A 24876-nucleotide genomic window follows, 5' to 3' on the forward strand; every position below is an offset into this window, starting at 1 on the left:
TAGCCGAATGTTGTTCTGCTACCTTGATCTCACGGATGGATGCCTCGAATATCAGAAGCTCTATCTGTATTCCCAGTAGGAAAGAGCTGAAAACCTAAGATTCGCTCTGTTGTCTTCGCGTGTACATGCTGTTCATGGCATACAAGTACATCTCATTACCTTTTGTATATACAGTGATGGGCCTCTCCAAACAAGTTTATATACGATACGATGGACTTTCGAATTCTAAATACCCGGCGGTCTGATTTGAATATATGTGTTCCCCGACTCGGGCATAATTCTATGCCGTTCAAAGCTGCAGAATACGGTTTTTCGCTTCATTCCACGTCATTCTCTAGAGCTCTATAGTCTGGGCAATATGCACGATCAATCGCGTTTCATGCTCCCTGAAAATGGGTGCCTGACGATGAGCGCGCAAATTAGTTATATCCCCTGTTATACACCTTGTGTTCAAATTGACATGATCATTTGTGTTCATAGGCACGCTCTTTCACTATGAAGAGAGAATATGAGGATTTGACATTGAATTTTGTACACTTCTGTGCACGATCTGAAAATCCGGATTCCGCTACAAGAGACCTTCGACTGAACTGAAATAAATACAGTTCCGGCACACTGACTGTTAATGCAAGATGATTACTTTTGGCTCTGTCCAAGCCACTTTTGTCTCTTATGATAGTAGATTGACTGTTTCCTGATATTTGGTAACCAGTTGGTCCACGACAACTTTCCAGTGTTTGCGGATCCCACAAAGTGTTCGATCGCCAAGCATTGGAGCTAGTTCAGATCGCCAATACCTCCTCTAACGTTGTCCCAGACCAATTGGAATCTCAAAGACTACGCTTAGCAACAGTCATCGCATTTGAAACTAATAGTCCTCGGTGTTCCAACGAGAAAAAGTATGTTTCGCCAAATTTGTGGTCTCATATCTCAAATGACTGTGACTGGCATCGAAGACTCCCATCTTACGTACACATATATCTGATTTAAACATTATTGTGATAGTCATATCCGACATCTTAGATACGTATTCGAAATGTACTGTCTCACAGCCAGTAATTTCCTAAAAGAAACACTGGTAGACGAGCACCCGAGAAGGTATGTTGTCACTCCCTCCCTATGATCGACCAAGAGAAGAGCAAACAATCAACTGGGAGCCTTCGATAGCACTATGTACACGGCATAGTTCGCTTATTGACTGCTGTAAAACTGTAATTGAAATGCGGCAAGAAACATTCCGCTTGTAGAACCATCGTGTCCACGTAATACCATTGTCCGCAAGCATTCTTCGAACGAAACGATTATTATGCCTGGTATACATCGCGATCTTTCTGGCGACTCGGGCAATTTTTCAGATGACGAACTCTTATCAATTCTAAATCAGCTCGGGGTTCAACCTCGGTCTTCGGCGCGTCATGAGGAAAGGGGAATGTATCTCTTCTCTGAAAATCGTGATAGCGTCGCAAGAGAGCGCCCAGCATCCGCTGCTTCAGCTTCTATCCTTGCACGTCCTTCAGTGCCAGCGAAGCGACAGGCTTCTCTGTACGAAGATCTCCTTCAATGCCAGCATGATATTGGCCGCGCAGCTTCGAATCCTGAACAACAATTAATATCTGCTTGGGCAGAAAGCAGACCGTCAACATCTACTAGGGTACGCGATCGCCCAGGCCGCTTTGTTTCCGATTCACGGCAATCGCCACTTACTGTTAATTCTACCAAAGCAAACAAGGGATCTTTTCGCCATCCAATTCCACGCGATTATTTTAGACGATCCGATTCGTCATCAAACGATAACTCGTCCGGTTCAGTAGCGCCCACAAACTGGGAATCCACCTACAAGACAAAGGAGCTTTCAGAAGTAACGTCGTCTTCTGATCTGTCGAATTGTTCGTCATTGCACAAAAACTCAGATCCAGAGGATTTTTCTTTCCGGAGAAGTGCATACATTTCTGAATGCCTTTCTCGTGTTGGCGAGCCTTCTGTGCTTGAAGGAAACTTTCATGAGCGTGGCGATGCGGTGAACGACGAAGTACGCGCTCAGCAACACATTCTTTGCAAAATACAGGAAGAACAAGAGAGAAAGATGCTAGAACTTGCTCTTGCACAATCTGCTGCCGATGTTGTGATCACTACATCTCAATGTCATTCACGGCATACATGCAATTTGAATCAAAGATCTGAGGCCATGACTCAACGTCCAGTTTCGAGCATTGACTTGTCCTTTGAACAAGATCAACTAGAGCTGGTTCTCAAGTTATCAGAGCAGGAATCATCTGTCAAGCATTGTAATGCGGGATTTCAAATAAGTGAGGGTGAAGAGCGTCTGCTTCAGTTAGTAACACGCGCGTCAGGAATAATAGTGTCCAGTTCAAAAACGGTGGACACCGAGGAAGAAGAACAACACATGATGCAACTAGCATTGACGCTTTCCAAGCAAGAATATCAAGCTAGCTACCCCACCAAGCCATATCAAAGAGTAGCCTTTCTACCCCGAGAGCTGTCGTTGCGCGATAGCACATCTGGGCTGCTGTTGGACAAGCTTACAACCGAAGAGACCACAATCAACACTAACCACCACAAAGACTGGTCTGAATCAGCTGCTGATACCTGGAAGCAAAGCCAAAGTCTAGCATTGGCCGAATTTAAGACAATGGTAGGCTCCACAGCATTTAAAGACACAATCGCTTTGGCAAAATACCAGGTAGACGACGACAGCGAGCGTACCGAGATGCTTCGAAGGGGGCAACTTGAGACCATTGGCGCCATTCGTACTGGGCGGGCCCATGTAATTGAGTGCCATGGTTGTAATGAGCGACTGCAGGCACCTATTCACTACTCATTGGTATACTGTATCTCATGTGGAGTTGTCAGTCCAGGAAAGACTGCAAAATTTATTTGGCGCAGGGAAGAGTAATGACTGTGTTAAATTAACAGTGCGAACCGCCATAGCAAGAATAAGCTCCAAATGCTAGCCGAACAAGTCCAAGAGAAGGAGAGCTAATTTTTAAAATCTAATTGAAAACAAACAATCACACAAAATTTCCGTCAAGAGCGTGTGCTTTTACTTTCACTGTCATTTCGATTCCTTTTTCGTTTTCATCTTCTGCGGATTGTACATTCGAGGTGCCGGTGGCAGAACACCAAATTTACCCAAGATCCAGGCAACGCGATCTGATGGTTGGGCGCCAACGCTCAGCCAATATTTCAAACGATCCGTCTTAAGACGGATTTCTTTTACACCGTGCTTGTTTGCTATAGGGTTGTATGTCCCCACAACCTCGAGATGGCGGCCATCACGAGGGGCCTTATGGTTGGCCGCTACCATTCGGTAAAACGGCGAGTGCGTACGACCAAACCGTTGCAAACGTAAGCGAACCACCATTTTCACTCGGGACGCACTCTATACTTTTCAAAACGTAAGCTTTTTGCAAAATTGGGGGCTTTCGCAATCGTCACGCAGTCAAGAGATACTATGTATATTGTACCTTGTGATTGGTTTTTCATTGAGAAGGCTGCTGTTGATAGCGTGTCGAACGGAACAATCACGGGCGGTATCATATTATGCCTTTTGTGCTGTTAATTGTTTGTGTCGAATCCTAGTAGCAATTGTCTTTTAAATAAGGCGTGTGTACTCCAGTAAATTTTACTGGTAGTCTTCTCTAACCATCGCTGAAGTGAAGTTACCTCTTACTAAAAGCAGTTCGCTCGTGCAAATGAAAGAGTTCTGAGTTAATGTGTCGTGCTTTCCTTTTGTTGTTTGATCACAGCGTTTCTAAGGTGCGTACATCGACCATGGCAGTGGCGTGATCAATCAGACGGTTTGTTTGAACCTAAGCGAAAGATTACTCGCTTTGAGAGGCATACGGAAAAGGGTCGACGCGGGTCGAAGGAGCAAAATTAGAACTGTAGTGGGTCCAAATCCGCATCGTCTCAAGAGTCTGTTGGACGTCTCAAGAATATGTTGGAGTTCAATGCTGAATACTGTTGGTCAATGAAGTACCAATGTGGGATTCTGCGTTCGTTCGCTTCAATGACGATAAAAAGTGTTTCTAACCGATGCTATGTCTCGTTTCGCAGTAATAGTTTTATACAACATGGGAAAAGTTCACGGATCTCTCGCGCGTGCTGGTAAAGTCAAGGGCCAAACCCCGAAGGTGGAAGCTCAGGAAGATAAGAAAAAACAGCCCCGAGGCCGTGCCAAGAAGCGCCTCCAATACAATCGACGCTATGTAAATGTAGTAACAGGCATGGGAGGAAAGCGAGTGGGACCGAACTCCAACGCTGATAAGATGAAATAAACCAACTCCGTGTTATTGTCTCCAAGCGTTCGTGTTTTGCATGGGATACGGCAAATATTTGCGCGTCCAATAATGTACTTGAACGACGCACATCAGGAAGACTATCCTTACACATTTTTGAGACTGCACATGAACACATTTACATTAATCGACAAGATTCTGCATCAGTGTATATTCAAGTCGGCGAGTTTTTCTCCAGAGAGGCTTTGTGAATGCGTTCAATAAGATCTGTTGTGCTCAGGGTATTTGTTCTTGGTAGTGGGTAGGCAATTCCTATCTTTCTTACGTATCCGTAGTAGGGATCATCGTCAGGGTTCTTGTACTTCGTCAAATATTCCTCTCCAAAGGCAACGACATGAATTTGATGCTCGTCTAGAAACGCTTGAGTCAGTCCAAAACAAGGAGCATTCTGAATTACCTTGGTAACAGCTTTGCATGCTTCCACCTCCGCACAGCGCTCGGCGTGAGACATGACCGGTGGGCGCTTATAATGCGACGCATCCTCATCTCCCACCACTCCCACAAGTAGGCGATTCCCCAAACTTAGTGCATTTTGGAATGCTCGTTTGTGTCCAATATGACACAAGTCGTAAATGCCATCGCAGTAAACATTCCGACATGTTGCCAGTAGCGGAAGATTCAGATAGAAGCACAGGTCTGAAAAAACAGCGACATAATACACCGCCACAAGAATTAGAATAGTTGAGTAACTCAGAACCGCAGCCAAACTCATCAAGACTACCCATGCATGCAATTCACGATTCGACATTTTTGCAAGGATAAGATCGCTCGTGAGGACCGCCAGGAAGAAGCCGTCGCAAACAACATCCATGACGATCAAAGGAAACGACACATCCCATTGAAGAAGAAGAGCTGGTACCAGGCGCATCATTAAACTGGAAGTGAGGCCAAATCTGGTCCATCCGTGGGGTTCTTGCAAGCGCAATGCTTGTACGACGGATGCGACAAACAAGGTATAGTATGTCAATCGTACCAGTTCCCCCCCAGTCAGTTCGTACTCCATATCCAAAATACCCATGACCGAGAACATGACTTTGTCGTATATTTGCTGCAAATGGTCTAAACCCAACACCACCCGGGCAACAAGCAAAGTGTTACATGTCATCAGGACTTCACCAGGTCCTGCTGTCGGCGAATAACGCAAGCCAGCGTGCCGTTTGAAGGCGCTCAAGTGCTTGAGGAGCAGGACCAGCTGACTGGCCTGCACTGCGTACCACTGTGTTTCCAATGATGCACCTAAGCAGTACGTAGTCAACATAAGCAGCCAGACAGTAGATGCAGAATCGCAAGCATATTTGAAAAAATCGCTCAATGCAGTGTGTTGGCGAATTCGATCGGCATGCAGCCCGGTCAACGAGTTGAAAATGAAAAAGAGGAAAATATGAATACAGCACAGTACCGTACCTGCGTAGCAAAAGTTAATACATTAGCAATGTAATTAAAAGATAGATTCAAGAGTAATGCATGATTTCCACTTACACCCGATAGGATAATATTCCCCATATGTGTTCGTAATATACCAAGCATTCCCCAAAAGTAGGAAACCAGCTAGTGTAATGACATTGGGAGCCAGGTTGTCTGGAAGAAAGGTTGCCAAATACTGAAATATCCATCGTGTGTTGTTGTGAACTAGGGACCGATCCCGAATGATTTCTTCCCATCGACTGAAGAAGTATTTTTCGGGGGGAGTCAAAAACAGCTCGAGCCACCCTTCGGTTGCCCTGACGACGGGGCTGGAACCTAGATCTCCTGCGCTGCTACTTGAGCGAACGACGCCTGAGCCGCTTCCGTTCATTGTTCCACCGTTCGGCCATCCATTACCAGTGTTCATTGTAGTTTCAGAAAGAAAAAGAAAACTTGAGAGAACGACTTAAACTGGCACCCTGCACGAAGGTCCGGTCGTCGCCGCTTCATGTGCGTTCACAGCCAAAAAACTGGACTCGCGCTGTTTTCTTACTGTTAACTTGGTGAAAGAATAACGTTCATAAAATCCGGGTTCATAAACATATAACTTACATTAAGAGGGAGGTTAATTAGCAGAACCTTTCTGGCTGCGTGCTGTTGCTGACAGTAACATAACACCGAAAGGTGAGTGAGTGAGTGAGTGAGTGAGTATGTTTGAACATGCACTATGCGAGATTCCGTTTGACTATGAACATTTTCAAGCTTTGCAAACACATTTAAATATTTGTATTTCAAACATTTGGCAACCGACCGAATCGCCTTACATTAGGCTTTTGTCATGACTACTAGCTAGTCAGGTCGTTTTACAAGCAACCAAAAATTTCCTCTCACCATGGCGGAGGAACCCAATTTCGGTTCTGTGAGTGACAGTTTCGCAACAAAGCGTGCTAACTTCGAGGACACAGCTCCCCCATCGGCGTCCCTTCTAGATCTAAACAATCTGGATCTATATTGTATATCTTTGCTTTCGCCGAAACTTGTGGACGGCATCAATTCTTCGCCACTGAAAGTGTGGATCGTTCCGCTGTTGAAGCTGGCAATGCTTCTGCAATGTCGGGGCCAAACACCATCTACTAAAATGTTGGGCCTGAAACTGAAAGGAAGCGGGTACCGGCTTGTTCTCTACGTCCTTCTCTCCTGTCTCCTTCCTCCGCTGTCCAAAAGTATGAAAACCTGGCATGACGCGGTTTACCTACCAGTTGACGACCTACAAGAAGCCGCTGGTGACTTTCGTCAAGATTCGCTTCGCAGCCTTCAAGAACTAGCTAGTATGCGCCGGCGATGGTTATTGACGAAGACCGTACAGATGATTTATAAAATTGGACCCATGATTCGTCTTGGACTAGGAATGGCCTTCTGGATGCGGTTTGTTCCGACAGCCGATCCATTTCTTTGGCTCACTGGCTGTCGGCTAGAGAATGATGCTGAATGTAAAGTGCCTCCAAAACTACATGTCAACTATGCACAGCGTCGCTGGTTATACGAGCAAGGAGTTCAGACATTGAGAATACTGTTCGGAGGGCTAATGTCCACAGCAGCTGTCTGGAAGCCTGTACTTGACAAATCACTTTCAAAGATGTACAGAATTTTTCGTTGTCTCCTGACAAGCAGATCTCATGAAATCTCCCAGAGAAACATGCACTGTCCTATTTGCCAGCAAAACGATCTTGCAATTCCGGTTGTTACCGGGTGTGGTCACGTCTATTGCTACACCTGCTTGTTTCAAAGATCATCGGTCGGAACCAGGCAGTTCGATTGTATACTTTGCAAAACTCGTATTTCCATTGCTACCTTGGGGTTGGCGACGTGAGGTATGGTCTCTCCTGGTCATTCTTCATGTGTATTAACAGTAATGTGAAGAACAAAAATAATGTAAAATAGCTTGTATACCTATGGTTCGCTTTTCCACTTACATTACCTTATAATAAATAGTCAAGTTGCCATGCGGAGAATAAAACGTTCTGACTTCACAGTAGCCTGAAAACGATGGGGATTACACTATGGTCCTAGAAAAATCATGGCGTAGGACTGACTAGTATCAGTAGAAAAACTTAGTTTCCTCTGACCTGACCGTAAACCCGCTAGGCAGCCACTTTAGGCGCCAACTCATTGAGGCCCGATCTTTTCGATAGCAAGGATGTCAACATCGGCTCACTGTCAAGAACCAAGCGTACAACGTTGCAACAAGCAAAATCAATCTGCACTTGGCAGACCTCCAGCAGTATCGAGTCTTCTTTTTCCCAGGATGATGAAAAACTTGACCGCCTTGCTTTTCTTTGTAGCGACGGTGTCCGCTTTTGCTCCTCACCGTTCAAGGGCTAAAATTGCAAGTACCACTTCGCTAGGAATCGGTGGTTTATTCCAAGGGTTGTTTGGAAAGACAGATGCAGAAATCACGGATACAGTCTTCTTTGATGTGTCTATCGACGGCGAACCTGCGGGACGAATTGAGATGGGTCTGTACGGATCGGTTGTTCCCAAGACAGCGGATAATTTCAAGCAGCTTTGTGAAGGCAAACCTGGGTTCGGATACAAAGGAAGCAAATTTCACCGTATCATTCCCGGCTTCATGTGCCAAGGAGGTGACTTTACTAACGGTGTGTATATGCAGCAATGATAATTCTTGAAGCGTTTGAAATAATTCTTTTTGAGCTTCTCATCTTGCTGACCGCATGCAACAGGAAATGGAACAGGAGGCAAGAGCATTTACGGTAAGTGTGTGTCAGCGTATGCAGTCGCTTTGCATAACACATTTTTTTCTAATCAGTAGCAACATTCTTCTACCAAGGCCCCAAATTCAATGATGAGAATTTCGATATCGCCCACGGAGGCGCTGGAACGCTTTCGATGGCCAACGCAGGTCCCAATACAAACGGAAGCCAATTTTTCATTTGCACAGGACAAACTCCATGGCTAAACGGCAAGCATACCGTCTTCGGAAAGGTGAGTTCGAGTGAAGGTTTCTATTTCTTACTGAGAATGGCATTCTAAGGTTTTTCTTCGGTTTTGACTGTTAAAGGTCACAGACGGCTTGGACATCGTCCGCAAAATCGAAACAAAAGGGTCAGAAATGGGAAAGCCCAGAGCGGAAGTTAAGATTACCAACTGTGGATCTTTGTAGACAATTGAATGCAATAGGCTAAACTGGTATTCGATTCTATTTTGCGGACTAAGAACTCAATCCAGCCAGTCTTCACCTTTCCAAGGCTGACTCAATTTCATTGGACGTCCAAAATAACAAAGTGGAGCTATTCGTCAATATTTTTTAACTCTTTGACTTCTTTTTCTTGTCTTTTTTCGTTTTGTTGTTCTCAAAAATCTCCGGTTTCTGCCGTAGTGTCTCTCTCGTTTTTTCTTGCTGTATTTCATCGGCTTTTCCTTCTCCGGGTATCGTTTCGTAGTTCGCAATGATGATATTGTCGTCTACGGCATGTGTGTAATTTGCCGGCACAGTTTCCGCTACCGCACTATTAGTTCCAATCACCTCCGTCTCGGTTCGTCGCCATTTGGCTAGGTTGCGGGTTGGAACGGCTCGCATGCCAAATCGTGCTCCGCCTGTTGCTTCGAACAGTTCTTCGTCAGTGAATTCTTTTCTGCGTTTCGACTTCTTCTTTTTGCTTTTGGAAGACAATTTTGCCAAAGTGTCCCCAACGCTATCCTTCCACCATGTTTCGTTTGCAATGAGCTTTTCAGTTCCTTGCTTTTCAGTACCTAGACCGGCGCTTTCTATTCTCCTTTTTACCTTGATGTGTGTTGTGATTCCATTCCTTTTCTTACCCAGGCCTGTTCCCTCTTTCCATCCCATTTTTTCCAGTTGCTTGACAGCGAACGCCGAAGTTGGTGCTGATGCACTTTCCTGCAGAGAGCTCGAGAGCTGCTTTCGAAGTTTTGATCCAGCCAGATTCATAACGGAGGTACCTGAAATGGATGTTTTCTTTGCAAGGCCGAGTGAATCACCTGCACTTTGAGCCATTGCCGGAGAAAGTCACAACGCAACAGGCAGCGTGTCGGCGAAACGCTTCTGTGCAATACCCTTATCGGCTGGTTGGAAATGTATATCAAGTAGGTTGCTCTTCTAGAACTTGTCGGATTGCTCGTTGATGGTATTGGTATTCTCCAGATCCCTGTCAGACCCTGTCACTGTCTGTTATAATTGGTTGGCGCATCGGAAACAGTGTCCGTGCGTCTTTCCTTCTTTGTCAAAGTGCATACACCGACTAAATACTTATGCCCTTCTCTTCCAAAAACACGAGATTAATGGCTGACTGGATAGGACTGTAAAGCAATTTGGCTTAGCTGTGCCTTTTCCTTTTAAACGATCAACTATTACTTTAAAATATTACCGTTCATAAAATGCAAACGTATACCGTCTCCCCAACAATGTAGTGCTGATACCACAGAGCACCAACAACAACTATCCAATTTTCGAATTAAACCTCGTCCACAGCTTTCGGTTTAATAATCGACTCTTGTGCCTCATCTTGCTCTTTGCTAGCATCCGCTTCTTCTCCGGTTTCTTCCTTGGGCTTGGAATCCGCACCTTCGCCAGCTTCTGAGGATTTTTCACCACCAGATCCCTGCATGTCTTGACCAGGCATAGGGGGACGTACACCGCCATGCTGCATCTGCATCATTTGCATTTGTTGAAATTGCATCATCTGCTGCATTTGCTGTTGCCACATAGCCTGCTGCTGCTGCGGTGACATGTTCGCCATCATTGGGTTAGGCATGAATGGGTACATTGGCATTCCCGGCATCATTCCAGGAACATTCGGCAAAAGCTGTTGCTGCATTGGACTAGTTTGGTATTTATTGCCTGAGTTGCTTGTCATCTGCAAGCAGAGTTCAGGCTTGTCACGGCGGAACAGCTTATGGAAGTAGGCACCAGTCTCTGGCCCGCGAGGGACGCGGGTAAAACCCCAGCGGTTCAATTTGCGAGTGAAGCTCGTGAACTTACTAGCCTTGAAATACTTGGGAAGTACGTCGTTGGCAAAAGTCTTCTTCTTGTTGATAATGAAACCATTTCCGTGAGGGAGCCAGGAAATAATCTCCGTATTGTCCTCATTGGAAAGGATATCCATCAACTACGTTGTATAGAGAGAGACAAAGGGTAAGACGTCGGACCAAAATCATCGTGCAAATGGCCAAAATGAGGATGTCGCCCCAAAACGATTCGTCTACGTTTATCGATTCAGCGTAGAACATGGTACATTTTCTACAGAGAATGTTTCGCTTCGTTCTTATTGCGACACCATGAAGACCGTCCCTGGGCAGGTCGCTGAGACCGTCGTCAACTCCAGCAATGGCTCTTCTGTATCACAATATCGGATGTACTCACTTTTTGGGGAAAGCTCTTGGGAGCCTGCTCTTCGCCTTCAGGGTTGTTATTGTCAGTAAGATCGGAGCAGTCGTCTTTGTCGCCAGAATCATCACCTGTGTTGATTCTATCAGGCTTTTCCCCTCCCGTGGCAGCACCAGTCGCCACCTGGGCATCTTCAATAGGTTTCTCGTCAGTTTTGCCTTCAGTCATACTTTCAATTAATATCTTCGGATCCAAGCGAAGGATTTTGGGAACCAATAGTCTCGTCTTTGTGACAACGCTCGCTGCTACAGTGTGTAAACGCGGTGGAAAGAGGGGCAAATCGTTTTTCTTGGCACCACTCCGTCCGAGCTCTGCCGGGGCACGAGGAAAGCATTTTTTCGAATTTGACGGTTTCGAAAAATTTGGTATTCTCGAATCCATACAATTCCAAAAGTCACTACGATGCGCGTGCGATGACTTTTGGATGTCGTCGCCGACTTTGAATGACGATTTGTGATTTGACGAGAGAACAATCATAAAATAACGGCAAACGCCCGATTCCGTGCAAAAAGTCACTGGGCAGAACATTAGTTTGTAACGTGACCTCATTTGTTACATTTGTCAAAACATTATAATGTTCGCGTAACAAACCGTTTCAGATTTGGGCTCGAAAATACCGTGGCGATACAACAAAGTTTCAGTTGTACTATACATTCATTATCTATTCCCTTTGCGTGCATGGTAAGGAATTGATCGCCGAAGTGGGAAGTTAGCGACTCGGTACTATTTCTTGCTCTCGTCGTACATCTTTTTCAACAAAAAGATTTGGCTCAGAGAATCCTGGACTGCGGCATCCGGTGTTGATGCTCCTGAAGTCACGCCCATAACAACTTCCTTGTCCATGTCTTCCAACAATTGAGTCGTCACAATCTCCCCATCGACCGTTCGATGAGTAATCGTATTGTCCGCACCAATGCACTCTGCACGGTTGATGTGGAAGGCGCGGATTCCAGCATGAACCGGAATCTCAAGCAAATGCGCAGTATTAGAAGAATCCCAACCACCAATCACAAGAATGAAGTCCAAGCCATCCTTTTGAGCGCTTTCCACCATGTCGTGAATTGCGTCTTGCCGTTCCTGAGTAGCGTCGCAGATCGTGTCAAATTCCATGTAATGCTCCTTCGACTTCACCGGTCCAAATTTTTTCATCATTGTCTTTTGAAAAAGCTGTCCAATAGCACGCGTTTCTTTCTTGTACATTGTAGTCTGGTTAGCAAGACCGACCTTCTCGAGGTGTTTATCAGGATCGAATCCCTCACTAACAGCATTTTCGAAATGCTTCATGAATGCGTCCTTGTCCCCTCCGTTGAGAATATAATTTGCGACCATTTCTGCCTCTTTGAAATTTTTTACGCAGATGAAGTCTTCGCAGAAGGACGTGGTCGCAACAGTTTCTTCGTGCGCATACTTCCCGTGAATCACAGATGTCAGACCTTGCTTCTGATGCTTATCGACTGTGTTCCAAACCTTAGAGACCCAAGGACATGTAGTGTCCACAATTTCAACATTCTAGCGGCAAAAGTGAAAGCTTGAGAATCTGTCTGCGCATAAAACTCGCGTGAAATTTAGTTGAGACTAACCTTTTTGTCAAAGTAATCCATTTCTTCGAACGAAGCGCCGAAAGCTGGAAGAATTACGACATCACCATCCTGAACCGACGCAAAGTTTTTTGTCCCATCTCCGAGCTTCTCAATGAACTGAACGTTTTTTGCCTTTAAGTTTTCGTTTACCTCGGGGTTGTGGATAAGCTCATTCGTGATGTGAAGTTTGCGATCCGGAAAGTGTTCCGCAGCTTCGTACGCTAAAGCAATGGATCGTTCAACGCCCCAACAAAATCCAAAATCCTAGAAGAGCAGAGTGCGTTAGATTTGTGATTAAAAAAAAAACGACAAAGTGCGAAAAACGTACTTTTGCAAGATACACCTTGACACCATCTCTATCCATCACAAAGTTGCTGGTACGCAAACTATTGACAATTGGCGACTGGAATTGATCTTCCATGTTACTTTCGACTCCCTCGCGGACTTCCTTGAATCCTCGGCGATGGAAGCGATCGGACTTCATCATGCGCAAGCGTTCCTCTTTCTTTGTAGCCCGCTTTTCCTCAGCTTCAGTTGCGGATGTCGATTGTTGCACGACGATGGAAATACGCGACGGCTTGAAAGCAGTCTGCTGGAAGGCAGTGACTGTAGAAGCTACAGCCATGAACACGACGGCTGAAGAGGCAAATCTCATGATAAGCAACTTCTATTCGATGGTGGTGTCGGGTGTCTCTGTTTCGTGAAAAGCAAGTCTACGGAATAACAACAAACAAGGCAACCAAATCGTCCTGGAATGGGTGTTGTTTCGTTTTGTCGGTGGCTGTACACTGGGCTTTCGATGTCTCGCTCCATATATGTTGGAGGTGTGGATGTGGCTCCATCTTCAACACAGAAAAATCGTAAGAAACGTAGTGTCGTGTGTTGTCCGAATGAGTCATGAGTTTGCTGACGTTGATCTGTCTTCTCGGACAATTTTACGGGACATGTAAAGTTTCTTCCAGTTGAGCGCCATTCCCGTAGGCGATGTTCCGTTTACCGGAATGGGATTGGACAGACGTGGACGGGCAGACGGACAGACAGCTCGTGTGCACTGCAAAGAAAAAATTTGGCTCAAATGTGAGGCAGTTGGATATGCTAACAGTGAAGCAACATTATAGTTCATCTTCCCAAAGTGCTTACAAGGCGATCACTCTAGACGATCCGTGCGTATTGAGGTTGGCTATTTCGATTGATATTGTGGGGTTGATGACGGACTATTCTTTCTCTTTCGTGAAGTCACCACACAGAGCTTGTCCACGATTTGATGGTTAATTCATGGACAATTCGACTTGCTGTATGTATCCCAGCTTTAACAAAAAATTCGATATAAGTAAGATTTACTAACTTCGCGAGACGTATCATCAGCCTTACGTTGGGATATCTTCTTCCTCGCGAACATGCACGCCCATGCTTTTGCAAGTCCCAACAACCGACCGAGCAATTCCTTCCAGAGGAAGATGCCACATATGATCGTCTTGCTGCTTCACTTTTGCGATTTCGTAGATAGCCTCCGGTGTAATGAAAGCGACCGGGCTCTCTGGCGACGGACTAGAAGGGCCTTTATCCATGCCACAAACACGCTTGACCAAATAAGTAACCGGAGGTGATCGGATGTCAAAGGTAAAGCTTCGGTCCGCCATGGCATGTAGCCGAACACCCAAAGCAACGTCCTTTTTGTACATGGTTTCGCTCTTTTCATTAAATTGGCGGGTGAAATCTGCCATGTTAATACCGAGTGGACCGAGAGCTTGGCCGATGGCAGGACCCGGCTTGGCGCTGCCCGCCGGCACTCTGAGATTGACGAAGCGAACAAAAGACATTGGGCTGATTTATGCGCACTGTTGAATTCGAAATGGATGGCGTATGAGCAACTCTATAATCATTCACTGTCATTCAGCTGACGCTAACTGTGATATAAGAGATCAACAGCCACAGGCAACAACAGCCTGATGGCAACCAGAGTTCGTGTGCTGTATAGTTCCTTTCGTTCGAAATCAAATTTGAATACCTATACAAGTTTAAACAGGTTTGGGCTGACAAAGTCATCGTGAATTCTATATTGACAGTGAATGGATTTCTAGAAACGAGGGTCCACTATTTCTCGCCAGTTATATATCCGATTCCCGATTCCTTCAAACTTCATCTGTTCGGCGGTTTTCAGCCGGCTTCGGCTGAGAATGTCGAGCTGTAGACCATGACAATCGAACGGAACCATCCTTGTGTGAAAGTACCTGTAGCTCCGTTGCTTTACCTTGTTGTTGAGAAATCTCTCGCTAAGGACTCTGAAAAGCCACAATGAGCGGAGTTACAATGCAGAGCGCCAGTATGATGGTGCCGGAAGCTTCCTATCCGGGCTTGAAACCGGGTGAAGTTTCGACAGGTACCACCATTATGGCCATTCCCACAGCGGAGGGTGTTGTTTTGGGAGCTGATTCACGCGTTTCTACGGGGACATACGTGGCCAACCGCGTTTCCGACAAGATTGCACAAATGTCTGATCATATCTTTGCCTGCCGTTCCGGAAGTGCTGCCGATACTCAAGCATTGACCGATTACGTCAAGTTTTACTTGCAGCAATTGACGTACGTAGAACGAGAGAATACCGGCAGCCCCAACCAACGGACTCTGGTTTAGCAGTCGTTGGTAGCTAATTGACTTTATTTTCCTTTACAGTGTCGAAACAGGACGTCCTCCCCGTGTCAAGACGGCAGCACACCTCATGCAACGACTGTGTTACGAAAACAAGGACAATTTGATGGCGGGCGTGATTGTAGCGGGATGGGACCCGGTTGACGGAGGCTCTGTCTATTCTATTCCTTTAGGCGGCACTTGTCTAAAAGTTCCGTTTGCTCTGAGCGGCTCGGGATCAACCTACATCTACGGATTGGTGGATTCCGAATACAACGATAGCTTGTCTCTTCAGGATGCACGAACCTTGGTGAAGAAAGCTATTTCGCATGCCATGGCACGGGACGGTAGTTCGGGTGGTATCATCCGCACAGTGGCGGTAACGTCGGAGGGTAACAATCGCGACTATACGCCGGGTAATCAGCTACCCTTTGGGCCAGTCGGATATTAGTGCCACATTCTATAATACAAAAGGTTTGGATAGTTCAGACAAGCATGTCCCATCTTTAGAAATGGGTATCCAAGTCCGAGAGGAGAGAGGACAGTTCTTCATCAGAGAAGTTACCAACATGGATCACCCAGTCGACAATTTCCAACGCCTTCGATATGCGTCCGACCCCATCATCCAGTACATCGTTCCACTCGTAACAAACCCAATCATTGGTCTGTATATTGCCACTGTTCTTCGCACCGCTTGGTGCCAGATAGTAAACATCGGGGACCCACTTCACCGTCAAATTCCAGCTGAGTGGAAGATCATTCGCTGTCACGTCGAACTGATATAGTGTCAAAAACGATTCCCAGCCGATGTAACCCAATAAGGTTCCCAGTTGATTCCAGATTGTGGAAAATCGTTTACAATGCCCACAAGTGGGGCTAGTGAAATATATAAGCGAGTGCTTACTCTGTGAGTTCTGTATCATTTCCCAACCGGCGTTATCACCGGAAAGGATCCGGATCCTGGATGCGTTCGTCTCGACTGACTCACTGGCACTTCGCACGGTTGGCTCGCCCGCTCCATCCCAAAAGCTATTGATAAAATCTGAAATTGCTGTGCTCGAAGCAAGCAGAGAAGCCCGATCCAAGTAAAATCGTTGCGTTCCGCCGTGTCTCTGATCGGTTATCAGCAGCTGAGGCAGAATTTCGGTCTCATTCGGACCCTCAGAGTTCAAAACTTGAGCATCAACCAAAGACCACAAATCAATTCCAAACGTTGACAAGACCCTTGTCTCAAGGCTTGGAATTATTACGCAGACCAAGTCACGCTGCCTGGAGCGGTTGGTTCGTCGATGAATACGGCAGGCACGGCGGAATTGGCGAAGGACTGTGCGTGGCTCTGGTGCCGCGTGTGAGCTCACATCCGGCGGAACCTGGTGAAGATTCAAAAACAAGCACGCATGGACCTTTCGATGTACACCGAAAGCGATTGGAGCGGTTGTTTGTCGATCGAACCACAATACGGAGGGTGTTGATACGTCAGTGAGAAAGTCGGCAAGGTCCTCTCCAGGTTCATCATCCTTGGGTACGAAGTCGATACGAGGAAAGTTCTCTTTGTCCCACAAACTTCCGTGGGCATGTTGACGGGGTATTTTCCAAGCCTGTACAGCACCGTCGACCATACTACAACTCTTCGACGTAAGAAACAGCCTATCCCGTCGAGCTGCCAATGAGCTTGCCACTTTGTTGAAGATATTGTAGAGGACGGTAGCATCGGTCTCGTATTTTTGGCATTGAACAAGAAGTACAAAGTCATCCGACTCGGTGTCATTCTCTTCCAACATCAGCCACTCGACGTAAATTCTTTCTTGATTGGTTAACGTAGATGGAAGCATTGGGTTGACAACGGAGTGGAGAAGGAGTCCGTCTCGATGCTCTTTCAGGAACGAAAAAATCTCGTCCGTACTCTCAAACCGTCTTGGCTTAAGATAAACGTACTGATCGGCCACCACGCCGTAATCTCCTAGTGGAACAATAGCATGGTACCAAAGATGAAGCGTTCTTTCGAATATAGACAAACCGCTACCATGGGCCCCCGAGAACTCAAGGAGATAAGTTTTGTCATCTTCTGCATGACTCACAATAAACAAGAGCTTGGGCCCGCCTTCAATGCCAAAGTTGTCGTACAAGGTCCTCGGATCGATATTGTCAAGCTGTAGTTTTGCTACTGTAGGCGGGGATCCACTATAATGAAGGCTGTACGTGGCAAAGAAATCATCCAACAGGGAGCTCGCCAAGGAAAGTGTCCGTAGGATGCTCTCGCTAAAATGACACGAGTCTGTATAAATTAGGAGCAATACCAAAGAAGTACCATGCGGATCGTTTCTTGTTTGATGATTTAATGATACTATGCTTTCAATGCTCGACAAGCGGAAGACATGATCTTCGCGTTGATGAGAAAACGCAGGGTCAGTGCCGACATCATCTTCTTCCAGTATATTTCCGAAATTTGTGAACTCCTCGTTCGCTTCAGCGCTGAAACATATCCATCCACAAAAGAGAAAAGCGAGTATCACAGTTACCCTGAAATTTAAAAAACCAATTGCTTTGCTGGTCCCAGGCCATTTTTGATAGTACCAATAATTGTTTTGGGCCACCATGGTCAAACATTTGCGTTTCTTCCCCGTCATCTGAAATTGGTCGGGTTCGAGAAATATGACACCGTATAGGCAGACATACCGTTGTGGCCTGCACCAAGCCGATGCATTTACACTTATATTTTAGATTGACTTCACATTTCTGTGAAATGTAAGTGTATACGTGAATTAATCAACTGCTCAGGGTAAATGACGCAATTCAGCACACACATGAGGTTCACCAATTCACAAGATATTGATAACTATACTGTAAAGTTGGAAGATATTGTTTAACATAGGAACTTGAAACAGCGTTTCAAAATGTCCAGTGAATTAGACCACGAAGCGTTCCGATGGCTTCTTGTCGAAAGGACGGCTTTGATACGTCGGCCGCAAGACTCGCTAGCTTTACCAATTGCATTTCACTGTTTGAGTTTGACTTGCAAAAAACAGGAAAGATTAAGAATAAAATAGCAATGATCAAGATTAAAGTAGTTGATTCTGGGCTAACTACTGGAAAGATCGTTTCGAAGTGCCGTCGAAAAACGATGCCCCGGAGATAGCGTGAGCTGGGTCAGGATAACAAAGCTGCATGCACCCAATGACACACTCCGGTAGTTGATCGTCACTTTTCCCTTCAATAACAAAACCAAAGCTGACAAGAACCTTTTTGAAATAGCTTTCCTTCATAAAACATATCGCCTGCTTGGCAATATACGGAAAAGGGTGCAGCGAGACGTCAAACTCCAAACAAGACAGCTCGGGATGTTCGAAAATAAAACCAGTTGTTCCAGGGCGTTTGATCAAAAAAGGCTTACCGTTGTATTTTGATATCCATGCCGGCATGCCAATTTCCTTCAAGTTGTGAGCATTGGGGACAACCTTGAAACGAGAAAACCATGACGGATCCGTTGGAGCCCTTCGAACCCACTCTTCTAGTAGTCGAACAGCGTTGACTGTACTCTTTTGAATGTCATCGATGTTCTCTTTTGAAGGATCATAGTCATCTGCCGTAACACGACGTAGAATATCGCGTGTTTCCTGTGTCATTGTGAAGTAACACGTAACTGTGTATCCGCCTCCATCGCTGCTGGACCGACCAAGCTTGGGCGGGTCCGTTGGCAAAGCAATACTGACAATCAGAACATCTGGTGTCCTCCACGTTTTCGGCCTGTCATCGTCTTTGAAGTCCACCGATGGGAGTTTGACGCGAAGCGCCATATCGGGATACCGACTTGGGGATTCAAATATATCCACCCTTGCACAGTTGTAGAGACTACCAGGCGACGGAATTTTCTTCTTCGTCAAACTATATCCATGGGACCGAACAGCCAAAATATTTCCTGGCGGATCACACCATCCAGCAAAAACCTCATTTTTATCGTTTACGGGAAGATCCGTTGTGTGCTTGAGCTTCACTGTTGTTGATCCGGCCATGGGTATATAAGCAGATGGATCCGTTGATCTTCCTGTTACAGTAGACTTTGGCTCTATCGCTGCTGCTTTTCGCTTCGTGTTTTCACGCCGTTGCTGCTTGTCACAACGCGAAGGTTGAGCGCTTCTCATTTCTGGCTGAGAAACCATGCCCCTCCAATCGGGTTCTTTCACCAAACACCACAAAACGCAGAAATTTACGACGACAACAGCGTACCAAAAATTTTCTGTGGAAGTGGAAGACGCTCGAGCATAGGCCAATGATGCATTGACGATTCCTGAAACGAAAGCGAGATATCGTTCGGGAATGAAAAGTACCTTCTTCGCTCCTTCAACAATACTTGTGTGTGATGCCGATAAGGTCATCGGATCCGATGCTCCCCGGGAAATTGTGACAGACTCCTCCACATCATCGTCTCTTTCGTCTAGGGACGAAGATTCGCTATCGTCTTCATTTTCACTGTCCGAGTGATCATTATCTACATTTTGCGTTGTAGAAACTGTGTAACTCTCCATCATCCACAAACGCCGCGACACAGCTGGTTCGTTGCTGTCCGTGGGAGGATGATTCACCTGCGGCGGATGGAAGAGAGCTGATTCTGTCTGGTTCGAGGGATCGGCTGCTATCAAGATGTTGGAATTGTATGAGTCTACACTGCCTTGAACCACTACATCTGTCAACGCAGCTAACCATTCCATTTGGGTCCGATGGTAGTCGAAACACAATTTCCATTTTGTTTCCGCGCGGACTTTGATCGAGATGGCGAAGGGCGAAGGTGCATTTGAATGCCCAAAGGCAGCATTCACTGTCGCCTTTTCCTTGGCCAAATCAATGTGTCCACGAGGAGTAGTGTGGTCTTGATCGTTGACAACCCAACTCGAGGCCGCCTTGGAAGTAGCAGATTCAAGCCAAGTCTGGCGACGGGCAATGACTACACCTTCTGGATTGTTGTTATCATCCATAGACGGCATAACGGCGGAGGCGGTCAAGGAAGCATCGTCACGCGATGCTGAAGGTGAAACTTGCTCATAAGTCGTGTCTCCGTCGGTCCGATAGTAAAGCAGTTTGGTTCCTTGCAACTCGATACGACGACGCTCCCAGGCCCCATTTGCAGAGTATTTTCCCATGCCGCCGCGCCGCTTCCAGGCAATTCCTATCATACGTATCGGTACGGATTTACTTGTCGTCATCGAAGCACTCGCAGGGGAAACGATACTCTTGAATTTGTTATCGTCAGCTATGACCATTGGCGTAGTCAAGGGACTGACAGGTGGAGATCGTACATGATTCCTCTCTTTACGAAAAGAAGACCGCGACGAATTGTCTCTGCCCGTGGTGGATGAAAGACTAGAGTGACCGGAAGCCTGAGCGTCCTTGATATCACCTTCCTCTTTACCACGGATACTATTACTATTGGCCCCGCTCGACGTCCAAATTTCTGAAAGCCTTCCTTTGGCGCGTTCACGCAAGCTTCCATCAAATCGAAACGACTTTTTCTTACCATCTTTCCCAGAACTTACATTATCTCCCTCTTTTTCGGCCTCGTCCGATTGAAAAAACCCCGACATCAGCCTTCCCGGAATCAACAACGATGGCTGGAGGACGGCCGAACCAGAAGTCTCACTTCCATTGTTAGTACTCATCAAAGAAGCTGGCTTGGTACCCCCTGTAGTTGTCTGAATCAATTTACGAATTTCATCTCGAGTCAGATTGGGATTGTTTTGTATCGCAAGCGCCATTGTTTGCGCCAGCTTCAGCTCTTCATCTTCCGAACTCCCTGAAGGCGGTATCTCAGGAATGTCTTGTTTTTCCTGGTGCTGGACTGTGTCACTTTCTTCATCAACTATCGATGGTGCCGTATTTGCTCGCATACGACCGTTACTAATAGTCTCGTCAATTTGAGCATCCCCTGCGAGATGAAAAGAAACTGGTAGATCACGCTGGTGGGGGACACCAGCGCCAGCACTACTGGACCTCTCGCGCGCGCTCGTCATGACGGAGAGTTTTTTCCTTCGCTGGCGACGGCGAGAGGGAAAAATCTTGCTATTGTTCTACGGTGCTTGTTTCCTCGGACTCGATACGGACCGTTTTGAATGATTGCTTTCTTGTACAGGATGCGTCACAGGAACAAATACTCCAAAGGCGATTTAGCTATGGTTGGGAGCCTTTTGCGAATAGATTCTTTCCGAGGACTTTATTTTTCCACTCGTTGATAGCCTAGGAGAAGGTATAATGCCGAAGAGGATATTGACTGTGAGACTGAGATGTACAAAGTCGTTTTGGTTGTGATGGCCTCCAAAATTTAGGAAAGCAAGCCCTTACGGCTGCCAAACGGGCATGATAGTGAGAGGAACGACTCGGCGATCGATAGCCGCCGTCTCGCTTACTGCGAGCCGTTTCTTGACTGTGAGTCGCGTGCGTCGACTAATAGTCAAAACTTCGTGAAAATACAGCTATCAAACAATGTCTTCGCAAAAAATGTTCTATTATATGAAAAAGTCAGGCCGACAGCGGAGGCCCACATTTTCAGATTTGAACCGGTTCCCTCCTTTCAACATACCAAATTCCATTAATTGCAATGAAAGCCAAGATAACCAAATCCCCACCAGGAAGACGAAAGCCATAACTGGCAGCAAAGGAACTCACCGAACACAGTACAAAGCCAAAACCGAGGCGATAGTTCTACAACAACTTTTGCTATGCTGAACAAAGTGGTGGTTAGGCCAACAAGCATGGGGGTCCGTGTTGCTCTTTGGATACGACATCAACATCTCTCGATCAAGAGCAACATTATTGGGTTGTACGCGAAAGACCGATACAAGCCTATGCTTTTCGGAAGAGGAAGTATCTGAACCACCTCCCTGCAAACAAGGAACTTTTTAACTTACGTCAGGGCCCCGCCAAATACCGAAAAGGCCGAGCGAAACAAGTCTTCTTCACCCAAGCTGGATTGAGATTCTAGATCTGCCGGGATGATTTTCAGTCGACTCCTTTCTTCCCTCACATTGCGGTACATGAAGCGTAATATATGATATGATTTTGTTCGCGGACCTATCATTGCAAAAATGCCATCAATTGATTTTTAGGGAATTGACGATGAAAAATCGGGTCTTGTGGGTTCATCTTTAGAAAAAAAAACGCATTCTGATGCTGGAAGAAGCCTCCTTCCCGTATTGCTGATCAAGCGAATCGAAAACCCCAAATCAACTCAGTGAGCTCAGAAATGTGTTGAGAAATCTATAACATTTGGATGCAATTAATCAAAAGTACATGAGAGTAAACCAGTATGTTTTACAATAAAAAAGGCTCTTACTTAGACAAACGGGTTGGATTGCCGACTCGCCAAGTTTTTGGATTCGTAGACTATGTTTAGACATATAAGTGCCACCAAAAGCGCTTTTTTGGTCTTTTTAAATACTTGCCAAGAGAGTAAGACAGACTTGGTGTTGCCAGAATCCTGATGTGATTCCTTATGTAGCCAGAGACGCTGTGTCTCAGGCACAGGAATCTTTTTTCCCTTTGTGCTCTTTGCGACCTTTTCTGACACATTTCTGAAGCAGCGTTTTCAGCTCATCATTGTCTTGGTCTTGTTGTAAGCCTTCCCAAGCAGACAACGCTGCATCTTCGAATTTTCCCAGGCCCAAACGCGCAACGGCCATTCTGTATGCAGCTTTTGGCCAGTCTGGGCGCAGAGTCCGTGCGACGACTGCGTCATAGAGCGCCTCGTTGTACTTTCCGGTAGCTACGTAACAAGCCGAACGGTTCGAATAGAAGGTAGCGTCCGTTGGATCCAACTCGATTGCAAGTGTGTACTCTTCCATGGCCTGTGTCCATTCACTTTTTGCAAAAAATAAATTTCCCTCAGCCTTTAATGATAAAGCCGTTGCTCGTGTTTCCTTTGAAGGAGTCGTGCATGTCACCTTCGAAGCGTATTCTTGAGCATCTGCCTCCACCTTCGACGGGCCCGTTTTTTCACAGTCTGGTTTCTTGGGTATTTCGGGCAGCGTCAGGGGAGGGCTGTAAATTGGTTTTGGATTAGACTTGAATTGATCAATGTAGAGTCTAGCGTCTTTTTCCGTTGCAATCTCCGGACTTGGAAGTAACAAGAGAACACATCCCAAGTGATCTTCTTTCGCCGCCAATTCCAGTGGTGTCAAGCCTTCAGCATCTTGCTTTTCCAAGTAATCCGGATTACGGCTTAGTTCCAAAAGGAGCGCAAGCGTACCCACAAGATTCATATCCGCAGCCATGTGAAAAACGTTGACCCCGCCTGGAAGTGCAAAAGACAGGGTCGGCATCAAATCGATAGATCTCAGCTTCGATTCTTGTAATAGACATTTTGCGTGAGCATCGTTTCCTGCAGCAATAGCCATGACAAGTGGCGGCGGAATCACTGAGACGCTGTCGTTACTGGTGGAAGAAGAGTTCAAATCCGCTCCGCAATCTAGACATGCTTTAATGGTTTCTCGGAAGTCCTTGGAAGGAGGAACAGCACAGGCCCAATGCAATGGTGTCCCACCCTGTAAGCTAGACGTTTTCAGTGCGACGTGACCCCTTTCGTATATCAACTTAATGGCAGTAGAGGATGCCCCGGACCCTGCAGCGTAGTGCAGCGCCGTGGCACCAGCCTTCGATCGTGCCAAGCCCAACTTTGACAATGGCTTCGCCTCGGACAAACATGATGAGTCCGAGAGATCACCAACTTCTAGCAAAATAGCAGCGCGTTGCTCAGCAAGCTTCGGATCACCAACTTGTACCGCTAACATTAGCGGTGTCAGGCCCTCCACGTCTTTGAAACGGATAAGCTTTTGCCGAGCACTCTCCTGTAACCAAGACGAATGCAATATGCGGTAAACAATATCTTGATCAGGGGCTACCTGCTTACTGTTTCGACTACTGGGTAAACTCTGACAAGCGAAATGCATTGCAGTACGTTTTTTGCCATCTTTAAACTGCAACAGTACCTCGGACGGATGCACGTTGTCGTGTTGCCGACAATAACCTTTGACGGATGTTTCGAGACCTTCGAAATCACCCTTCAGGGCCGCCTCCAGTAGTTTGGTCAAAAAAGCGCGCTCCTCACTCATTTTGGCGCTCTTTTGCTCGGCAGAAAGATGGGTCGGCATATTGTTATGGATTGCGTAGAGATGGGTAGAGTGAAGTTGGAAGATGCTTTAGGCTTGGTATCTTGCAATCTCTGGGTTCGAACCTTTGAAGAGAATGAAGGCCATCCGAAGAGGAAGTCGCAACTTTGCTTTCGGGGTGGGGGTACAGACTTCCTTAGTGAACATCAGTTTTTTGATATATTCCAGATTCCGTTTCTGACCGAGACGATTGATATCAGCAAGAAACGAGCTCCTTTACAGCGACATTCGTCAACGGTACAAAACCGTTCTAAATTGGTTGACAATATAACATCAGCGATCCTTGGCATTTATCGAATGGAACGTGAACGGTATTCGCATGTCAAATTTCTAAAATAATAGGAACGTTGAGTACTATTTCGACTAACCAA

At 46.1% G+C, this 24876-nt stretch overlaps 13 protein-coding genes across 13 annotated transcripts; 4 read left to right on the top strand and 9 right to left on the bottom strand.

Annotated features, from left to right (window-relative positions):
• Positions 1-1178: 1178 nt before the first annotated feature.
• On the top strand, positions 1179-2914 carry PHATRDRAFT_44583 (predicted protein; the record flags this gene model as incomplete). Its single annotated transcript, XM_002178298.1, has 1 exon — positions 1179-2914. Exon 1 carries the CDS (start codon positions 1307-1309, stop codon positions 2912-2914), a length of 1608 nt encoding a protein of 535 aa, XP_002178334.1. The 5' UTR covers positions 1179-1306.
• Positions 2915-2982: 68 nt separating this feature from the next.
• PHATRDRAFT_19103 (predicted protein) lies at positions 2983-3465 on the bottom strand. The gene has a single exon (XM_002178577.1). It carries the CDS (start codon positions 3380-3382, stop codon positions 3074-3076), a length of 309 nt encoding a protein of 102 aa, XP_002178613.1. The 5' UTR covers positions 3383-3465; the 3' UTR covers positions 2983-3073.
• Positions 3466-4094: 629 nt separating this feature from the next.
• PHATRDRAFT_10769 (predicted protein) lies at positions 4095-4298 on the top strand (the record flags this gene model as incomplete). Its single annotated transcript, XM_002178299.1, has 1 exon — positions 4095-4298. The coding sequence occupies one exon, from the start codon at positions 4095-4097 to the stop codon at positions 4296-4298; it is 204 nt and encodes a 67-aa protein (XP_002178335.1).
• Positions 4299-4419: 121 nt separating this feature from the next.
• PHATRDRAFT_44584 (predicted protein) lies at positions 4420-6155 on the bottom strand. Its single transcript, XM_002178578.1, has 2 exons — positions 5799-6155; positions 4420-5723 (listed from the first exon to the last, which is right to left on the bottom strand). The coding sequence occupies exons 1-2, from the start codon at positions 6148-6150 to the stop codon at positions 4474-4476; spliced, it is 1602 nt and encodes a 533-aa protein (XP_002178614.1). The 5' UTR covers positions 6151-6155; the 3' UTR covers positions 4420-4473.
• Positions 6156-7725: 1570 nt separating this feature from the next.
• Positions 7726-9073, top strand: PHATRDRAFT_44585 (predicted protein; the record flags this gene model as incomplete). Its single annotated transcript, XM_002178300.1, has 5 exons — positions 7726-7741; positions 8189-8380; positions 8465-8494; positions 8572-8726; positions 8803-9073. The coding sequence occupies 5 exons, from the start codon at positions 7726-7728 to the stop codon at positions 8902-8904; spliced, it is 495 nt and encodes a 164-aa protein (XP_002178336.1). The 3' UTR covers positions 8905-9073.
• PHATRDRAFT_34050 (predicted protein) lies at positions 9049-9756 on the bottom strand (the record flags this gene model as incomplete). Its single annotated transcript, XM_002178579.1, has 1 exon — positions 9049-9756. The coding sequence occupies one exon, from the start codon at positions 9754-9756 to the stop codon at positions 9049-9051; it is 708 nt and encodes a 235-aa protein (XP_002178615.1).
• Positions 9757-10213: 457 nt separating this feature from the next.
• Positions 10214-11694, bottom strand: PHATRDRAFT_44586 (predicted protein; the record flags this gene model as incomplete). The annotated part of the gene is made up of 3 exons (XM_002178580.1): positions 10214-10360; positions 10553-10867; positions 11122-11694. 3 exons carry the CDS (start codon positions 11692-11694, stop codon positions 10214-10216), a joined length of 1035 nt encoding a protein of 344 aa, XP_002178616.1.
• Positions 11695-11771: 77 nt separating this feature from the next.
• Positions 11772-13495, bottom strand: HDR (hydroxymethylbutenyl diphosphate reductase). Its single transcript, XM_002178581.1, has 3 exons — positions 13054-13495; positions 12726-12989; positions 11772-12654 (listed from the first exon to the last, which is right to left on the bottom strand). The coding sequence occupies exons 1-3, from the start codon at positions 13378-13380 to the stop codon at positions 11869-11871; spliced, it is 1377 nt and encodes a 458-aa protein (XP_002178617.1). The 5' UTR covers positions 13381-13495; the 3' UTR covers positions 11772-11868.
• Positions 13496-14119: 624 nt separating this feature from the next.
• PHATRDRAFT_7358 (predicted protein) lies at positions 14120-14530 on the bottom strand (the record flags this gene model as incomplete). The annotated part of the gene is made up of 1 exon (XM_002178582.1): positions 14120-14530. A coding segment is annotated over one exon (411 nt), but the record flags the coding sequence as incomplete, so codon positions are not given.
• A 505-nt stretch (positions 14531-15035) lies between these two features.
• On the top strand, positions 15036-15804 carry PHATRDRAFT_51691 (proteasome beta subunit; the record flags this gene model as incomplete). The annotated part of the gene is made up of 2 exons (XM_002178301.1): positions 15036-15307; positions 15399-15804. 2 exons carry the CDS (start codon positions 15036-15038, stop codon positions 15802-15804), a joined length of 678 nt encoding a protein of 225 aa, XP_002178337.1.
• On the bottom strand, positions 15795-17980 carry PHATRDRAFT_44590 (predicted protein; the record flags this gene model as incomplete). Its single annotated transcript, XM_002178583.1, has 2 exons — positions 15795-16229; positions 16338-17980. 2 exons carry the CDS (start codon positions 17978-17980, stop codon positions 15860-15862), a joined length of 2013 nt encoding a protein of 670 aa, XP_002178619.1. The 3' UTR covers positions 15795-15859.
• Positions 17981-18436: 456 nt separating this feature from the next.
• PHATRDRAFT_44591 (predicted protein) lies at positions 18437-21685 on the bottom strand (the record flags this gene model as incomplete). Its single annotated transcript, XM_002178584.1, has 1 exon — positions 18437-21685. The coding sequence occupies exon 1, from the start codon at positions 21353-21355 to the stop codon at positions 18437-18439; it is 2919 nt and encodes a 972-aa protein (XP_002178620.1). The 5' UTR covers positions 21356-21685.
• A 1648-nt stretch (positions 21686-23333) lies between these two features.
• PHATRDRAFT_44592 (predicted protein) lies at positions 23334-24536 on the bottom strand (the record flags this gene model as incomplete). The annotated part of the gene is made up of 2 exons (XM_002178585.1): positions 23403-24536; positions 23334-23340 (listed from the first exon to the last, which is right to left on the bottom strand). Exons 1-2 carry the CDS (start codon positions 24485-24487, stop codon positions 23334-23336), a joined length of 1092 nt encoding a protein of 363 aa, XP_002178621.1. The 5' UTR covers positions 24488-24536.
• Positions 24537-24876: the final 340 nt, after the last annotated feature.

The sequence above is a fragment of the Phaeodactylum tricornutum genome, chromosome 4 (genome assembly GCF_000150955.2).
Source record: "Phaeodactylum tricornutum CCAP 1055/1 chromosome 4, whole genome shotgun sequence".
NCBI classification, from domain to species: domain Eukaryota; phylum Bacillariophyta; class Bacillariophyceae; order Surirellales; family Neidiaceae; genus Phaeodactylum; species Phaeodactylum tricornutum.

Excerpts from the sequence above, each read along its gene's own strand:
- PHATRDRAFT_44584 (XM_002178578.1), bottom strand. The coding sequence starts at position 6,150 with ATGAACACTGGTAATGGATGGCCGAACGGTGGAACAATGAACGGAAGC. Across the intron at positions 5,724-5,798 it reads GGAATATTATCCTATCGGGT|GTACGGTACTGTGCTGTATT; the intron begins GTAAGTGGAAAT and ends TTTGCTACGCAG.
- PHATRDRAFT_19103 (XM_002178577.1), bottom strand. The coding sequence starts at position 3,382 with ATGGTGGTTCGCTTACGTTTGCAACGGTTTGGTCGTACGCACTCGCCG.
- HDR (XM_002178581.1), bottom strand. The coding sequence starts at position 13,380 with ATGAGATTTGCCTCTTCAGCCGTCGTGTTCATGGCTGTAGCTTCTACA. Across the intron at positions 12,990-13,053 it reads TCAAGGTGTATCTTGCAAAA|GATTTTGGATTTTGTTGGGG; the intron begins GTACGTTTTTCG and ends CTGCTCTTCTAG. Across the intron at positions 12,655-12,725 it reads TGGATTACTTTGACAAAAAG|AATGTTGAAATTGTGGACAC; the intron begins GTTAGTCTCAAC and ends TTTTGCCGCTAG.